General features: G+C 46.6%; 1 protein-coding gene across 1 annotated transcript in view; it reads right to left on the bottom strand.

The window, feature by feature from the left end:
- ZC3H3 (zinc finger CCCH-type containing 3) overlaps window positions 1–17,548 on the bottom strand; it is a 339,858-nt gene extending 322,310 nt beyond the window's left edge. Inside the window, exons 1-3 of the mRNA XM_061607107.1 lie at window positions 17,340–17,548; window positions 12,929–14,318; window positions 11,481–11,677 (exon numbers count right to left, since the gene is read on the bottom strand). Of these exons, the coding sequence (XP_061463091.1) occupies window positions 11,481–11,677; window positions 12,929–14,318; window positions 17,340–17,385 (1,633 nt within the window). The 5' untranslated portion in view covers window positions 17,386–17,548. The remainder of the gene's footprint in view (window positions 1–11,480; window positions 11,678–12,928; window positions 14,319–17,339) is intronic.
- Window positions 17,549–18,855: the final 1,307 nt, after the last annotated feature.

The raw sequence follows: 18,855 nt of genomic DNA, 5'->3' as shown, positions 1-18,855 counted from the left end.
CTGACTCAGGATAAGGCAGTTTCCTCTGTGCTGAAATGCGGCCCTCTAGGCCTCTTTATCTGGCCCTCCAGGCCTCTTTATCTGGCCCTCAAGACTCTTCCCAGACCACGCCCCCTCCCCAGACACCGACCATCTCCCAAGGGTCACCTCTCCATGGCTCTGCTCTGCCCTCTCCTTTTGGGCTGGCCAGACTGTGTCCTTGAACTCTGGTCATGCGTCTTGTTTGCTGGGCAGATGGAGCATAGAGAGGGTGGTGCGAGTGTGAGCAGAAACGCACAGTCGTTGCTCTGTAAAGGGCTGTCTGTCTGCAGGAGATCCATGGGAGACAGCCGAGGTTTGGGGTGTGGTTCAGCAGCTCCAGCATAAAAAACCCAGTGCTAGGCTGGAAGGGCTCCTGGAGCAACATCTATACTCCGGCTCTGTACCTGCCCTGCCTGAAGATTGCCTGTGGACCCTGGACCTGTCTCTTGCCTGTGGACCCTGGACCTGTCTCTTGCCTTGCCCCTTATCTGCGTTGCGTACAGACCCACTTGGCTTCTGACCCCAGACTGCTCTGACCCCGATTCTTGCCTGACCCCTTGGTTGTGAGGCAGACTCTGGACTTTGCACTGACCCTGGATACTGCCCTTAGGCTGTCCAACAGTGCAGAGGACAGGAGAGGAGCACCAGGAGAAGAGAAGCCTCCTTCGTGGACATGCCGTTATAGCGCAGCGATGCCAGCCCACATTAATGGCTGGGGGTATAGGCTGCAAAGTCCGTGAGACATAGCTACTGCAGACTTATTAACCGAAAGCACAGCAGTCGTCTGTGAGTCTATAGCAGTAGCTATAGGGAAGCTCGGAGGATGGCAACAAGGGAGAGGGCTTTCTCAGTGGTGGCCCCCAAATTATGGAATGATCCTTCTGATGAGGTGCGCCTGGCGCCCACACTGTTATCTTTTCGGCGCCAGGTCAAGACTTTCCTCTTTTCCCAGGCATTTTAGCATGTGTTTTTAAATTGCTTTTTTAAAATGTGTTCTTAAATTTGTATATTTGTTTTTAATGTTTTTAATTGTTGTAAACAGCCCAGAGAGCTTCAGCTATGGGGCGGTATACAAATGTAACAACAACAACAACAATATAGCAGTAGAGAGACTACAAAGATAATTTCGCCCAGCCTCGAACAATAGACAGGTGGACGTCTGCTGCGCCCTTAAATTCTCCACTTGTGAAAGGTGAGGTGTAGGTGGTCACCTGGGCTATGCAGAGCTGCCAGGAAACCGTAAATCACCATCCAACGTAACATATTCACTCCATCCAATCCATAACACTAGATGAATTTAGAAGAACTTTTGGCTAATTTCTGCTCTCTCTTGCTCACCGGTTTTACAAGCTACGTAAGGAACTCATTAGCCCTACAGACAGGTGGGACAAGATTAAAACATAGTCATGTCAAAATATACATGTGTATATGTGAACCGCTGCTATTTTGGAAGTAAATAGACTGTGGCCCATTACCACTAAAAAGAAAGTCAAAAACCATTGATTATTCAGGAATTATTAATGAGCACAGCTCTAACAATACATAAAAATGACTAGCCTCTGACTCTTCTGATAATTTATGCAAGATTAAAGTATCGCTGCCGTTGCCTTTTTCTACTGGCTAATTCAGCGTTTTCCTTTTGCCTTAGGAAAGCAGGACTCTGGGATTTAACTGTTCTAATGCCTTTTTACGGTGTTTGGGGTAGTAAAATGTAAGAGACTGTACCACACTAGGGAGGGACTGATGAATCACAGATCCCCCCCCCCGCCCCATTGCAGAGCAAGAGGAAGGGAGGAAGGAATTGTAAAACGCCCCAGTTAATGTTTAGATGGAAGCGTAAATCCTCTGCTTGCGGCGATGCCCCCAATGGCTCACCAGCCCAACCATGTCGCACATGCTTGACTTCTCTTGCTGATAACACAGCTCATTTCGCATAAAACATGGGGGCATTTCTTTCACCCTAATATCTTCCTAAACAGCTGCGTTACATGGGAGCCATTTTGAAGCCTGTCGCTAAATTAAGATCACCAATCAACGGTGAGTTCCAGCCAAGAGAAAATTATGTTTGAGGCCAGACCGGGGAAAGCGCACATGCTATCATTGTCCAATGCTATGTAAGATTCTTTGATCAGGAAACCTCAATTTTAACCCAGGAAACAATTTGAGAGCTCTCCCCGGAGGTAAAATTATTTCACTGAATTTTCTAGTGCACATTTCACTGCATTGATAACCTCTAAGAGATAACTATCACCAAATTGTAATTCAGATGTTAAGAGACAAACTGGCACAAACTTTTTGCCTTAATGAATCCTCCCCCCACCAAAAGAAAAAAAAACCCAACACAAAACATACGCTTATCTAAGTTCTGCAACTGGAATAAAATTGGGATATTCACATTTAGATCCCACACAACTTCTGAGGACCCTGCAGAATATTTTTTCCCTCGCATCCAACTGGCATAAAGAGGAACAGAAAGCACAGGATTCAGGTAACTAGGGGTGGGAGAAACAGAAAGGTGTGCAAAGGCAGTGAGAGAAACAGGAGAGCACACAGTGAGAACTCAGCTTGAAATATTTATTTACCACTTAGGGATTTTGCATAATAAGTGGCATAATTGTTACTAGAATTATTGGTAATAATAATTGTTACTATTAATAATTTTACTATTGTTATTAATAACTATTACTGGAAGACACATTCACACCCCTGGCAGCTTCTGTATTTTCTGAGGTGGGAATTCTCTGCATTTTCATTTTTGCTCCCCCTCTACAACCATAAGGACCCAAACCACTGGCTCTCTCCACAGACAACTTCAGCTTATGTATTATTACACCTATGTCCAACATGTCCTCCAAGGAGCGTAAGGTGGCATTATGTAGTTCTCCTCCCTCTCCATTTTATCCTCACAACAACCCTGAGAGGTAGGTTAGGCTAAGAGACAGTGGCTGATGCAAGGTCACCCAGCAAACTTCATAGCCGAGCAGGGATTAGAACCCAGGTCTCCCAGCAGGCGGGATGTAGACAGGGCTGTTATTGTGGCACCTCCCTAGTTACAAAACTCCCTCCCAAGGGAGGTCAGCCTGGCCCCATCCCTGATGAGTACTAGGCAGACAGCAAAAACATTTCTATTCCACTTGGTTTTTAATCTGATGCTGCTCATTTTTTGTTTTAATATTTTGTTTTTCTTCTGTTATGGTTTTACAATTTCCCTTTTTTGTAAACCAGGTTGGAGGCCCTTGTTAAAGCCAAAAGGAACAAAACAAACCTAACACTGCAAATCCACTTGCTCAGGTAAACAAAGTCAGGATTCACAGGAGATCCCCGCTCAATTTAGTCAACACCGCAGAAAACAACTGACGTGAAGGAAACGATGAAGGAGGAAGTAGGGAGAGGAAATTGGCTAATCCCGCCTTTGCCAACTTGGTGTCGGCCACACTTTGGGGACTACAGCTCCCATCAGCCCCAGCCAACTTCTGCTTCAACTGACTGGGAGCAGCTCTCCAAGGTTCCAGACCTGGAGTCTCTCCCTGCGATAGCTGGACCTGTTGGGGATTGAACCTGAGGCCTTCTGCATGCAAAGCAGATGCTCTAGCACTGAGCTACAGCCTAGTGTCCAATCAGTGCTGTGCTATCTTCTGGATAACAGACCTACAAAACTATTATGCTTGTAGGTCTCCAGAGATGTGGGCTATAACCATCCCTGAATCACCCAAAGGCACAGCAGCCTCAAGGTGGAGATGAAGCGGCACAAGAAGTGGACAGGGCAGGGCAAGAAGGGCCCGAAAAGACACGAAGGGGAGAAGCATCGGACTACCCATAAGGAGTATTGTGCAAGGGCAAGGGGTGTGGGGTGGAAAGAGAAAGAAAAAAGGAGAGCAACTTGCAAAGTTTGGGAAACACCGACACATAGCTTAACGCCACTGAATACCATATTTCTCTGAGATATGCATCCACAACCATTAGCATGAAATTAAAAGCCAACAAGCACACACAAAGAGGAAATGTTTTAAAAATAACCAAAAAGATATAAACCTAATTTACACAACCATATTTAAAAGCCTTATTAGCCTGCCAAAAACAAAAAAACAGGATTTTATGGTATTTTAATTTGATTTTATTCTTGCTATGAACATCCTTGAGAACTTGATTAGAAGGTGTCATATAAATGGCTAATATGTCAAAATAAATGTGTGCACATGTGTGTGTTTTCTCAACAGAGAGGGTTTTAGTCTGGAACACTTCACATATGGCAACTGCAATTCTTCAAGCTGCCAAAAAAAACACATGGCCTGATCCAGCTGTAGTCAAGACTAAAAATCATACTGATGAATGTCTAGTTGCACCAGAATGCAAGAAATGTCTCCCACTGAAAGGAATGCAGCGCTAACTCAAACAACATCCACATTCAGATGTGCACTGAACTGACGCCCTGCAATTTCAATCCAGCAAGATTTTCACAGGCGGATCTCTCCATCTGCATCACAGCAACAGGCATCCTAACACAACCTGGGCAACACCTCACACCATTAAGACTATTCATTCACAGATAAACGTTAACTCCTTTGCAGAATCAGGCCAAGTTGACCATTGGTTGGAATTAAAATCCTGAAAGTGATTTAAAAGAACAAAAAAACAGAAACATCTTTTAACACACTCAATTTGGAATTCAAACTTGCTTTGTAATTTCTGTTTAAGATTCTGGATTAGCCAGCAATGCACACGGAAATAACATTACACAGACACACTTCCAACAACTACATGCTTAAGATTCTTATTGTTTTCAAGATATTATCCCTGCAATCTTGGCATTTCTACTCCCTCCTCATCTTCTAGCATTGAGATCTTGAGCATGAAACAATAATTAACCTAAATCATCCTCATTTACTAGTAACTGAAAGGGGGGGAGAGGAAAAGAAATACTTCTGAAATTAACAATAGCATAGCACAGAGGAAGCACAATTAATCGTCTCTGCAAGGCCCACTGAATCAAATACAACATATGCAACACAGAGCTGTGCTCCAACAAACATCCATTTCCTATCCCTCGTAAGGTAGGTTAGGTGTTCCTGCTAGGATGCACCTTTATTTTTAGATTAGCCCTTTTTTAAAGCTTCCCCAAACACAACCATTCCGTGGTTACCCTTTTGGAACTGTACGCATCTAACTGTCTGCTCTGAGAAAGGCTTACATGAATTCTGTGCTTCCTTCCTGCCACCCTTGGCATTTTCACCCCTATTGACTTCAAATAAGCCCTCCAAATTTTCAGCTGGGGCCTCATGAGCATTTAGTGCCATCCAAATAAAAACTGCATGCGTGTTGTACGATTACCTTACCTACACACCTACATTTAAGCAGCAGCATAGACACATAGCAATCTAGTATAACTACACAGTCCAAGGGGATGAATAGGAAAACACTCAAAGTACTCCTGGCTCAGCGAAGATTGGGAGCCTTATTTCTCTGGGATTCATAAAGAAATCAAGTCTTAGGCATTTGGAGTTGACTGCGAGGGACAAGGCTTACAGAACCAACCCGAACAGCTCTTCCGGTTCATCCCTTCCCAAGTAGTGCCCCAACCTCTGCCATTTCAAGATGAGTTTCCAACTAGTTGGCCCGGTGACAAAGCTAGAAAATAAACCTGGCTGCCTGGGCTCCTGGAAATTCTGACACAATACCTGGATACCAGACTTGACAATGCAATCAAGACAGAAAGTAGCAACGACAGCAAGTTCAGCAGTCCTGACAGAACTACCCAAGACGTGCAGGGTGGTGGGAACGTGCAGGGAAAAGATCTGTCTCCCTGCAGAGCAAGGAACCTTCCATGAGCTAAAGTTATCCATCAAGGCACAAGCTGGATCCTTTACAGCCCTAAGGCAACGAGTGCTCTCTAAGCAGAGAGGGAGGGTCCTGGAGGCAGAAGGGACTTCTCTTGCCTCTTAAATATTGCACTATCAACGGCCTGCGTGCATCCACGCATGAACGAAGCAGAGTTAGCGGTGCCTTGTGGGGGACATTACAAAGGGCCATGCACACACACACACGCACGGCTCTTCCTGCACCTTTGTAATATTCTGCAATCCCCACGGGCGAAAAGCGGCAGGCCACACTGCTGAACAATGCAGTTTTGAATTCAATTAAAGTGATTATCTGTTGTGCCAAATAAATTGTGTACAGCATATATCCTGTAGCACTTTACACCTTCAGGCTCATTATTTCCTAACTGTTTCCTCCTGTTTATGCGCTTTCAAATTAAATTGCTGATAATATGCGCCAAAATAAAAAATGAGCGCACCTTGTCCGAAGAAAATTGATTCTCCTTTTCTCCTGAAGCGGGCAATTGCCAGGTTTTATATACTCGGTTCCTGGCGATCATTAGTAATTCAATTTTCTTTTTATTAGCACCCTTATCTGCTGAGCAATATAGTGGCAGGGCTGACCTCTTTCGCACGGGTAAATGTTTAAAATCTTTTCCCTGATTAATTTTGCCAGTTAAGGAAAAGAGGAGAAATGGCCCAGCTCTTAGCCATCACAATGAATATAGCTTAATGTTGATTGTGATGGAATTTCTAACACCAAGGAAATTGATTGAACGCAGCAATTATGCCGCAATACTAACTCAAGGGAAATGGGATAGTTTTCTCCTGGCCATAGTCTTTTGGTTATTTAAAACAATCCAATTTGCAAGGATAATTATATATTAGTGTTTTATCTGCCACTTGAAATGAACATGGGAGTTTTGATACTGGCCCAGCATTAGCAGGTTATTGCTGCAAATTACTTGTTATCTGCTTCCTTTCACATAAAGAGGAAATTAGGCAATCAATTACCAGAAAAAGGTGGACATGGGAGAATATAAAGGGCAAGACTGCCCTCTACAGGTCAGAGGGGAGGAGACGTCACGTGAGCCTCTGCCGGAACGAGGGCAGCCTTGCCTTGCCTGCCTCGCTGGCCTCCAGCCCACCTTCTGGACTGGCACCACGCGTGGGTTACACCCCATGTGGTCGCCACTTGGAAAACACTGCAAACAGCAGCCTGGTGGTGCATGAAGGAGTCCTTTGCTAGCAGGGGCTGCAAGAGAGGGCGGGCAGGGGGAACCAGAGGAAGTGTCATGTCAAACTATTTGCTTCACTTCATTACTCAGAGGGAACTCTCAAAGAATCACACCCGGGTCTCGTACTGAAGAGCCAAGCTCCAACAGATGTCAGCAAAGTTGACTCGTGCACAGGGAGCGGAGGCGACCAGAGGAGCGGAGGGAATGTAACCGCATCGATTTTACAGGGGTGAGGAAAGGTTCATAGCTCCCAACTGCCTGCACATTCCCCCTCCCCACTCCTTTCATTAAGGAACAAACCTCCCTCAAGGGTCCAAAGCCTCTGCAGCCAGCTACGGAGGCTTTTTCTCAGCACCAAGCAGGATGAGGCTCTGTATAAGCCTACCTTCCAGCACAAAATGTAGTTTGCCCCCCAAATTCCCTCTCGACGTCTCTGCGCTGCTCCAGGTTTGACTATCACACATATAGCCAAGTTCAAGGTTCCGGTTTTGGTGTACAAAGCCCTATGTAGCTCGGGACCAGGATATCTGAAAGACCGTCTTACCCCTTATATGCCCAGTCGATCACTGCACCCTGCAGGTGAGGGCCTCCTGCAGATACCATCTTTTCAGGAGGTCCTTCCCCACAAAATAGGAAACGGACTTTTAGCGTAGTGGCACCGACCCTGTGGAATTCCCTCCCCTTAAATATTAGACAGGCGCTATCTCTGTTATTTTTGGGGGGCCTACAGAAGACCTTCCTCTTTCAACAAGCCTTTTTTAACCTTTTTTTAAAAAAGATGTCTTCAAAGCTTTTTAAAAAATGTTTTTAAAGTTGTTTTGTTTTAATGTATTTTAAAGTCTGTTTTTATGATGTTTTAAAGTGTTTTTAGTGCTTTTGTTTGCCACCCTGAGCTCCTGCTGGGAGGAAGGGTGGGATATAAATGAAATAATAAATAAATAAATAAATATATCAGACATATGAAAGAGTAACATATGTAAGTGTCATATAAGGATGCCAGATCTTGGATGATAAATTGCAAGGTTATTTCAAATCTCTTTAAAGGGCATGCCAGAAGTTGTAATTTGCATGAAGAGTAAAATCAATTCGTTGAACGATTCTCATCTAAGCTAGTCAGAACGCAGCTTGTCAACAGCATTTTAAGATAATCTCCTGTTAACAGTCCACCTCTACATAACATTCTGGAACTCCAGGGAGAGTGTGAGGAGAGGCAGCCTTCACCCACTCACCCTAGGGCAAAATATTGCTGCTGATAGCAGGCTCTGTGTCAAGGTGGACCCTTGCCACTTGGCCAACCGCCACGACAGCCTGTCCTAAACTGCAGAAACGGCAGTGGGGGATTCTCAGAATTGCGTGTCCACAAGGGAAGACAAATTGAGCTAGCTGCCCACCTCTCACCACCTGCTGCCCAAAAGGCACCCTCAAATCTCTAGAGGAGCCCAGGTGAAGGCTCTGGGGACACTGTGTCACATTGAAGCAGGTTTTGGAGGGTGAGGAACTAGAAGATGTCTGCCTTGAATCTGCATTCATGAAGACAATGCAACTTGTGAAATATACCCCCTTCCCGATCTCCCATTTTATCCAATGGGAAGCAACATTCACAGGTTTCAGCTTTGCATACTATACTGCTTCCATAAATCCAAATGCAGATGTGATCTTAACACATTCACACACACAACATGAGAGAATAAAAACATATCAGTCAGCCTCATTCCATCTCTTTGCACCTACTGAGCCACAATAACTATTTTAATGTACTGTTTATGGAGTGTGAACTACCACTCAATTATGTCTTCCTTTTGCCAAGTCTCTCAAGTTATAACGAAGGATGTAATCCTAACCATGTCTACTCAGAAGTAATTCAATGGGGCTTACTCCCAGATAAATGTGGTTAGGCTTGCAACTTAATTCATTACTACAAAATACAGTGGCCCACTTGAGACAATCCTATCTCTGCTTAATAAACTGATATATGAACAAACCTTTTGCCCTTATGCAAGGACCCTTCACTCTTGTCTTCCCACAAGAGCAATCAAATCAGAAGCCTCCAATTATCCCCCAGTTTCCCAGGGCGGGAAACTATGATGACCAGTTTGGGAAGAAGTCATGATCCTAAACTACAGTATGAAAAGGAAGGAAATGTACTCCCTTCAAGTCGATCCCGACTTATGGCGACCCTCTGAATAGGGTTTTCATGAGGGTGAGAGGCAGTGACTGGCCCAGGTCACCCAGTGAGCTTCATGGCTGTGTGGGGATTTGAACCCTGCTCTCCCAGGTCGTAGTCCAACACCTTAACCACTATGCCACACTGGCTCTCACAAAATACAGTGAACTGTGAAACTGCCTGAAGATCACAAGTATTTAGCACCTGGCCAACCCTTAAACATGTTATAATATAGACATAGCAAAAAACTACTCAATTGCCAAGAAATTCCAAGGTGACACTTCCAACATATGCACTTCCCAGTTAAAAGTCTGCCTGACTAATATACCTAGCTACCAACAGATTAACATGCAACAACGACAACGGAGATTCATGAATGGCAAAGTGCAATACACATCGTAACTTTGTTCCTTTTTTTAAAAAAACCAAAACTTTATTATGTTGTTAGTTTTCTTAACTTTGTCAGACACGCAAAACAGAGCACTATTGCTTTGATTTAATAAACAGTGTTATGAGTGTTATTGGCTTTTTTTATTTAGATTAATTCAACAAGAGGAATTTAACATCTTGGAGCAATCTGAACCATTTCTAGACTCCATTTGGAAATACACATGGCACTTTGACATTTGCATCTAACGCTTATGGCAGGTTTTTTTTAATAAAAATAAAAATTAGGGCCAACCCCTAACAGGCTTTTATAAGTAAGTGTAGATGATGGCTTCACTTTAGCTTTCCCAGCCTGGCCTCTCCAGCTGTTTGGGACTACAACTCCCATCAGCCCCAGCCAGCATGGCCATATGATGCTGGGGCTGATGGGAGCAAGGTCGTGCTAGCTGGGGCTGATGGGAGTTATAGCCCAAAACATCTGGAGGGCACCAGGTTGAGGAAGTCTGCTTTACACTCCTCCTCCCATACATTCCAGGAAGCTCTTGGATCAGTAAAATACAATTCACTCCCATTCCGCACACCTTAGAGTGCAGCATCCTTGAAATTCAGGAAGGAACAGGCACGGGCACCTCAGCTGTGCCCCCCCCACACACACACACCTCAACTCCCCATACTGGTTATGTTAAGATTTGGAGAAAGAGTGGAAATGTGATGCAGCCAGCACTCTAGGCAATCGAGTGACCTCTTTACAAGGTGATGCTGGACCTTCAAATAAGGGGCAAAGTCTGCTTCAACAATAACGCAAGCCTTTTCATTAGCTAGATATTCAGCAATCATCCATTTTTTCCCACTTCAAGAAGAGAGCAGAAAGCCAGATGAGAAAGACCAGCTTCTCACAATCCTGATAAACAGCCAATGAGTTTGCCCAGTGAGCACAATCTGGACAAAAGCACACCACAATTATTTTTACACACTCTTGTCAAAGCACATCACCACCAAGTGTCCCAAAGTGGTTTTTTGAATTTCCCAACTTTTCAAAAGCGGCCTACAGGGATATGCTTGAAGAGTCCAATACTCTGTCCAAGGCACACTTCTGAAACATACCACTGAGCCATGATCTCGAGCAAGGGCCTTTGCTGCATGAACTCTCGAATTATTTACTGTTTTTATTCACTTGTCCTCGAGAAGCTTCCGGTGGCTGCACATTGTCCTCCCACGCTCCTTTTAATCCTGTATGGCAGATTAGGCTGACCGAGCACAAGGCTAGTCCAAGACCATTCAGTGATCATTAGAGCCAAGTGAGGATTTAAACCTTGGCTTCCTACTCCAACACTCTAGTCTAACCATTACACTACACTGCCTCTCAGCCACGCACACACACTGGAAGAGGGCAGCTACCGAATCCAACCCTTATTTGGGAAATGCATGACAGAGATATGAGAGAGTCTTCTACGCAAAAAGCTATTTAGAACAACTCATGGATCCGGGTCAGGTGAGGAGAGGGTAGAGGAGGTGAACAAGGCTGATGAAGCCAAGACACGGAATACGCCAAGCAACCAGAAGAAGTTACACTTCGGCTAAGCTGGACAGGCACAGAGGCGGCTCAAGCTGCCAGCTTCCCAGGAAAAACCTCGCATGTGTATGGCAGCTGTGGGCCAGGCCACCAGACCAAGACAAACAACAACAATCCAGTTCTGAAATCTTTGTCAGAGAAAGAGCCTTGCATCCCTCACAGGGCTGCCATTCTCCAACTAGAGTTAGCATCCCAGACCAAAAGGAGAAACTTCCCTTGCAGTTCCCAAGGCAAGTACTGGTACGGAAAGAAAACAATCAATGTATTTCCAAGTCTGTTCTTACCTTCTTTGGCCAAAAGGTGGACCCGGGATGCTGGCAACCGGCGCAGCCTGTGCTTGCTAATGTGTACCAGGCCTTTTGACCCAGCTCTCCTGGCTGTGGGTGAGGACCTTCCTCTGGAACAGTTCCTTTTCCTGAGAGAATAGCGGCTTTTCAGAAGCACGGTGGGGAAGGAGGCACTCCTCTTGTCAGCTGGAGAGCTGGAAGGACAACAGAAGCACTCACCAAGGTGTAACTGTTGTCCTCAACCGTATCACACCTGGTCCGTGAGCAGATTCATACAGCAGCCTCATACTTTTGGGGCTCCCAACAAAAACCCTTTCCATGCGATAAGGGCTCCACACAGCTGAAGGAATGTTTCCAGCCATTCCATTCACATGGAAAGCTGCGTGGAGTTTTACCCACTGATCTCCCCACACTTCCAGACCCTTCTCGCCCATCTAACAAAGTCCAATGTGGCAGGGCCATGGCAGTTATATGTTCAGCATACTAATGAGCAGTAAGAAAACACAGCTCATTACCAGAAGCGTGCTAGGCGCTGGTCAGATTATCACAGGTGTTTGCCCATCTTTCCAACGCTGCACTAAAATGTTTTTTAAAACCTCATGTTGTGGTGGTTGCAATAAATTGCACCAATATTCACTAGCAAACTGAATGTCATTTGATTCTTGTTGCAGACATAAGTTGTACAAATTTTGACCTACCTGTCTAATCCTACAAGCTAGAATCAAAGAACATCAGGTGGGGGAGGGGAGGTAGAGAACAAGTGCATGGAGGCGGAGGATTCAGGTCTCAGGGCCACAAGAAAGAACTATGGGCTGTGTCAAGAGTAGACATTCAAAGGCAACCACTGCAAAACCTCATGCAGGTGAAGGATCACTTGCCTGACTGTTCCTTGCACATGGACAATAATACACCAGGGAATAATCTAGGCTACAGTCCTCCACCCTGGCATGCTAACCTTTTTATAGGAAGAATTAATGATACCCCACATCAGAAACAAACATACAATCTCATACCTGAATTCTGAAATGGTACAGGCCCTTCTGGATTCTTCCATTAAAAGGTATGCCCAAGGCTCTGGACCTCAGGCCAGAAAAAAAATTCCAGGTAATATATGAACTGTTAGCAATCTGACTATGACAGGTAAAAAGTTATGGAAATTTTTTCCAGCTCCGATGGGTCCTACCACAATTGTCATGCCTTTGCAGATCATCATTAAATGTTATTACCACTTCACCTACACTGACACATCTAATGCCCCAGACGTACGATCCATGTGACCTCTCTTCCCCAATCCCCAAAAGAGCTCATTCCAAATTTTGTCATTCATTTAAAAAGGCAGTTTGGTCTTCTAAAGTGTGTAATTTACTCTAGCAGCAAAATTGGAGTGGCAACCCTAACTGTAGGCAAAGTCTTGGAACTTTCTCTCAACACGATCAATAACTTACCAGGCATTCCCCCTTCTCTTGATAATTTTAGTCCAGCTCTTCAATTTGTAACTAAAAAAGGAAGTATTCCCAGAGGATGGTCTTGGGTTGCCGTGACCCAGAGGCCCATGTCTCACAGTCTGAAGGGAAGTGCTAGCTCCCATGAAGGGGGAAACTCCTGCCCAATCACCTTCCTTACGCTGCCATGTGAATGCAGAGGTGGATGTGGAAGGAGAAGGTTGGGGACCAGATGCCTTCCACTTGTATTGGCTGGAAGAAATCCCCAGCTTGGACGGCACATTGGATTTCTTTTGTTTTGATCCCAAATCCCCCCTCGGAAGTAACTTGGGACCTCTCTCTGCTCCCACAGCAGTCTTGCGCACACTTTCAGAGGCTCTGGAAGTAGCCAATCTTTTCACAGCACGGGGGGATTTGCTTGGATTGGCCACCCATGTGTAGTTGGTTTTCCTGAACCTTGGAGATCTGATGGAGGCTGGCAAGGTGGGAGCTCTTTGGAGAGCAGGTACTGAATGCTTGTCCTTAGAAAGGCTCACCCCAACAGCTGAAGGAGCTTCCCAAGTTGAATGAGCAACAAACTTACCAGCCGTCCTTAACGGGCTGGGTTTGTCTGTTGCTGCAGAAGTATATTGTGAACTACGCAGAGCTGGAACCTGCAAGGCTGGGCTCTTTGTCCCTGACGGACCACTCGATTTACGATCAGGCAAGGTTAAAGGCTGCTGCTGAGGCTCAGATTTCAACGAAACGGCAGTCTCACTGATAGTCCTGCACAAGTCAGGGCCCAGTTCTGATACACCCTGAAGAGCAAGCCCTTTCCGACACACTGCAGGCACGCAGTCCCCAACCCTAGCAAAGGCCTTGCAACTTGCAGAGCGAGGCATGGTTGAGACACACCGTCCTTTGTTCCTTTTTGATCCAACATCCAAAGGCCAAGCAGTGCTGCTCACGCATCCTCTAGACACAGCTGGGCCCTCTGATGCTTCTGAAGAGCTCTGCTGGGATCCTAGGACGGCAGCGCTGCCTGCTGCCGAGCCAGCCTGCACTCCAACAACAACGTTACCACCTGCCTTGAAGCCTGTGCTTCTTCCTGGAAACACTGTCTGTGGCTCAGTCGCCTCAGAGCTTGCGTGGCTCTCGCTGTTCCATGAAGCATTAGCAGAAACGCTGCTTCCTGAACAAAGCGTTGGCCGAGGGGGCACGTTGACTAGAGAGTATTTCTTTCTCCAGGAATTAGGACTGCTCTGGCGAGGAAGAAAATCTCTCTGGGTTTGCTGGGCATATCTAGCAGAGAATGCACCTTGGCTGCTAAAGGCAGAGGGCCTGGGATTCCGCCACTGAGTAGGTGGGGGAACTGGTGCATTTCCATGGACGTTTTTATGGTTATTGATGAGACCTAAAAGGAAAGAAGGAAAAACTTCTATTAGTTATTCCTCCAAGCATCCATCTAGCAGCTCCCTGAAAGCTTTCCAACATAATTCTCTTCAAATTATGACATATCCCATATAGGTCAGCGAAACAGCAGTACCACAAAATCATGTACTTTTCTGCAAGATGCAGCCCTGCCTATTTGAAGTCATAGCCTGTCCCACCCTCAAGAGGATATAAAGCCTCATTAAAATATGCAATCCCATGACAATAAGATTCAACCAGACTCAATTACAGCTAAACCGACTGATCCCAATCTTGTGCTGGTTTACCTTAACTGAGGCCTCCAAAGGCCAGCACCAAAAGGCCTTAAAACAACCTTGTGTTAATGCATTAATCTGACAGCCATAACAAAAATGAATTCCACGCAGGAGAGGAAACAGTCTGATGGAGAGCACAATGTCCTGCTTCCACCACACCCAGCAAGCTAGTTAAAAAAAAACACCTGTTTCAGGCTAGTATCTTTTGTGGACTTATTTACAAAACTATCTTCAAACATATCCAAGAAAAGCGAGCCTCCAAAGAAATAGAGCTCTGCAGCTGTACTTGAAGGATTAGAAATCCCAAAGAACACAGGAAAATGATAACCTAAAATATATTGGTGACAAAACTATAACTCCTCAGATCAGCCTTGCCCAACCTGGTGCTCTCCAGATGTTTTGGACTACACCTCCCATCAGGTCCAGCCAGCACAGCCACAGTGCAAAATAGCTGGAAAGCATCAGGTTGGCAAAGACTGCCTTGCTGCTCTTGCAAGAACAGGAGGAACAGTCATCTACCTATTTATTTATTTTATTTATTTATTTATTATTTATTTAATTAAGCTTATATACTGCCCGACTAGCAACAGCTCTCTGGGCGGTGAACATTAAAAATACAATAAAAATAACACAAAACTGTACACAAAACTGTACAGTCTAAAATCAAAATATAATAATTTAGAATTAACAGGAATTAAAATGCCTCAGAGAAGAGAAAGGTTTTAACCTGGCGCCGAAAAGATGATAGTGTCGGCGCCAGGCGCACCTCCTCAGGGGGACCATTCCATAGTTCGGGGGCCACCACTGAGAAGGCCCTAGATCTTGTCACCACTCTCCGGGCTTCCCTATGAGTCGGAACCCGGAGGAGGGCCTTCGTAGTAGACCGTAGTGTACGGGCCGGTTCATATCGGGAGAGGCGTTCCGACAGATATCGTGGTCCCGCGCCGTATAAGGCTTTATAGGTAAGTACCAACACTTTGAATCTGGCCCGGAAGCATATTGGAAGCCAGTGCAAACGGGCTAGCACAGGTGTTATATGCTCAGACCGCTTAGTTCTTGTTAGCAGTCTGGCTGCCGCATTTTGCACTAGCTGTAGCTTCCGAATGGTCTTCAATTGTCATGGACAGATCATTGCTTGCTGAGTTTCCAAAGCCACCACAGTCCAAACCACCAGACCAAGATGCATGATTGCAATCCAACTGTGAAAGTTTTGCTAGAGAGAAAGACCCTTGTGACACCCAAAGGACATAAATGTTTCAACAACTCAAGCTGGTCCTTCCACAGAGACTCTACCGAAGTAAACGGAATTCACACAGAAGAAGTTAAAACTGGTGTGGGGAACTATTTCGACCCTCCAGATGTTGCTGAACTACACCTATGCCTCTATGTGGACAAGGATAACCTGGCTTCAGTTGTCCATGCTCTGGTAACCTCCAAGTTAGATTACTGCAATGTGCTCTATGTGGGGCTGCAGCTTGTGCAAAATGCAGCAGCCAGATTGGTAACAGGGACCAGACGGTTCGAACATATAAAACCGATCCTGGCCCGCTTGCGTTGGCTGCTTGTATGTTTCCAAGCTTGATTCAAGGTGCTGGTTTTAACCTATAAAGCCTTACACGGCTTGGGACCACAATACCTGATGGAACGCCTCTCCCGACACGAACCCACCCGTACACTACGCTCAACATCTAAGGCCCTCCTACAGGTGCCTACTCCACTGGAAGATGGGAGTCTGGCAACAAGGGAAAGGGTCTTCTCAGTGGTGGCCCCCAAATTATGGAATGATCTCTCTGTCAAGACACACCTGGAGCCAACACTGTTATCTTTTCGGTGCTAGGTCAAGACTTTCCTCTTCTCCCAGGCATTTTAGCATGTGTTTTTAAATTGCTTTTTTAATTTTTTTTTTAATTTGCATACTTGTTTTTCATGTTTTTAATTGTTGTAAACCACCCAGAGAGCTTCAGCTATGGGGCAGTATACAAATACAATAAATAAAATAAACAAACTCCCATCAACCCCAGAAAGCAGGGCCAATGGCCAGGGAGAATGAGAGCTGTAGTTCAGCAACATCAAGAGGGCCAAAGGTTCCTCACACCTGGGTTAAAGCAACACAAGCAGGAAGGAAGCAGTTATTTGGACAGACAAGTGGACCTGCCCTAGCTCTGCTTCCCTGTCTCATGTCACTCTCTGCGGGTCCCTGCCCCAAGGGGCTTGCAAAACACTCTACGTCATAAGCCGCTTGGGGCCTCCTCTGGAGCATCGCGCACACGAATTCGGCTCTGTACGTTAATTAAGGAACAATCTGAGGTTCAAGGAGCGCCCGCAGGCAAGACTCCAGATTCCTCGGGCCGCCTCTCGGGCCTGGGACCTCAGCACACCTCCTCCCAAGAGGGGCTGAGCACTCTCCCCTCTGCCCCCCCCGGGACGCCTGGGTCCCCCACACGGGAGGACGCCTGGGTCCCCCACACGGGAGGACGCCTGGGTCCCCCACACGGGAGGACGCCTGGGTCCCCCACACGGGAGGACGCCTGGGTCCCCCACACGGGAGGACGCCTGGGTCCCCCACACGGGAGGACGCCTGGGTCCCCCACACGGGAGGACGCCTGGGTCCCCCACACGGGAGGACGCCTGGGTCCCCCACACGGGAGGACGCCTGGGTCCCCCACACGGGAGGACGCCTGGGTCCCCCACACGGGAGGACGCCTGGGCCGGGCGCCTGGGGCCCTCACCTTGAAGCAAGCGGATCTGCCGCCTCAGCTGCTCCCTCTCCTCCATCGCCGGCTCCTTCTGCGCCTTCTTCAGCCGGCAATTCCCTGCCTACCTGTCTCTGACGTCACTCCAGAGCGCCACCCTCCCCCAGGCCCGTAGGCTGGCTCGCTTCCCCATGCGTCATCGCCCCGCGCGCGACATCGGGCAGACCCTAGAGATAAGGCTTTTCCGGAAAAAAACTCAAGGGAGAACATACACGCCCTACTTCCGGTTTCCACGAATAACGCTGCCATATAATGAGGGGACAAGAAGCTTGATGCCGAATGAGAGAGGCTCTGATTTTTCTTCCTCCTCCTCCTCCTCCCTAGGGTAGTCTTGGCCCTATTTTTATTTTTTGTTGTTGTTATTGTTTATTAAATTTATATCCTGCCCTTCCTCCCAGTAGGAGGCGGCAAACAAAAACACTAAAAACACTCTAAAACATCTTAAGAAAACAGACTTGAAAATGTATTAAAACAAAACATCTTTAAGAACAATTCCAACTCAGGCGCAGACTGTATTTCTTGGCTTCACCCATCGCCTCCTCACCCCTCTGTCGCTTGGGAACCAGAAATGTCTTTATTTATGTATGCATTTTTATCCCACCTTTCCTCTAAAGGTGCAGCACATTTTATAGATATATCTATATCCCTCTCCATTTTATCCTCACAACAACCCTGTGAGGTAGGTTAGGCTGAGGAGCAGTATGACTGGCCCAAAGTCACCCAATGGACTTCATGACCGAGTGGGGACTTGAACTCTGGTCTCCCAGGTCCCAGTCTGACACTCTAATCACTACACCACACTGGCTTCATCGAGTCTGTGGTTCTGTTTGTCTCTCCTGCAGGACAGTTTGGGAGGGATGCGACCACTGGCCCTGAGATCCCTGGGGCACCGCAGAGCAATGCATCCCCTGCGCCTGGCCTCTCTGTGCTTCGGGTGGCCCCTTTGGCTGCTCTTACCTAGGTTATCTTGGCTGGGGGGGAAATCTGGGGAAGGGCCCTAACTCAGTGGCAGAGCATCTGCTCTGTGTGGAGAAGGTCCCAGGTTCAGTTCCCCGATGGCATCTCTGGTTAGGTCTGGAAGAAAGACCCGTGCCTGAAACCCTGGGCAGCTGCTGCCAGTCAGTGTAGGCAAAACTGAGCCAGATGCTCTAATGGGTCTGACTCAGCATAAGGCAGATCCCTGCATTTCGCTTCGATCCCAAGCTTTGAGTGAGGCTTGCATGGGATTTTCAGCACCCACATCTTAGACTACGACCTGGGAGACCAGGGTTTGGATCCCCACACAGCCATGAAGCTCACTGGGTGACCTTGGGCCAGTCACTGCCTCTCAGCCTCAGAGGGAGGCAATGGTAACCCCCCTCTGAATACCGTTTAACATGAAAACCCTATTCGTAGGGTCACCTTAAGCCGGAATCGACTTGAAGGCAGGCCATTTCCATAGAGAGATTGGCTGCTGCCTGCTGGGCTTGACAAATGGCCCATCTGGTCTCCC

Source organism: Rhineura floridana, chromosome 1 (genome assembly GCF_030035675.1).
Source record: "Rhineura floridana isolate rRhiFlo1 chromosome 1, rRhiFlo1.hap2, whole genome shotgun sequence".
Classification (NCBI taxonomy): Eukaryota; Metazoa; Chordata; class Lepidosauria; order Squamata; family Rhineuridae; genus Rhineura; species Rhineura floridana.
The sequence above is the reverse complement of the archived record's forward strand: the minus strand, read 5'-3'. Positions and strand labels throughout refer to the sequence as shown.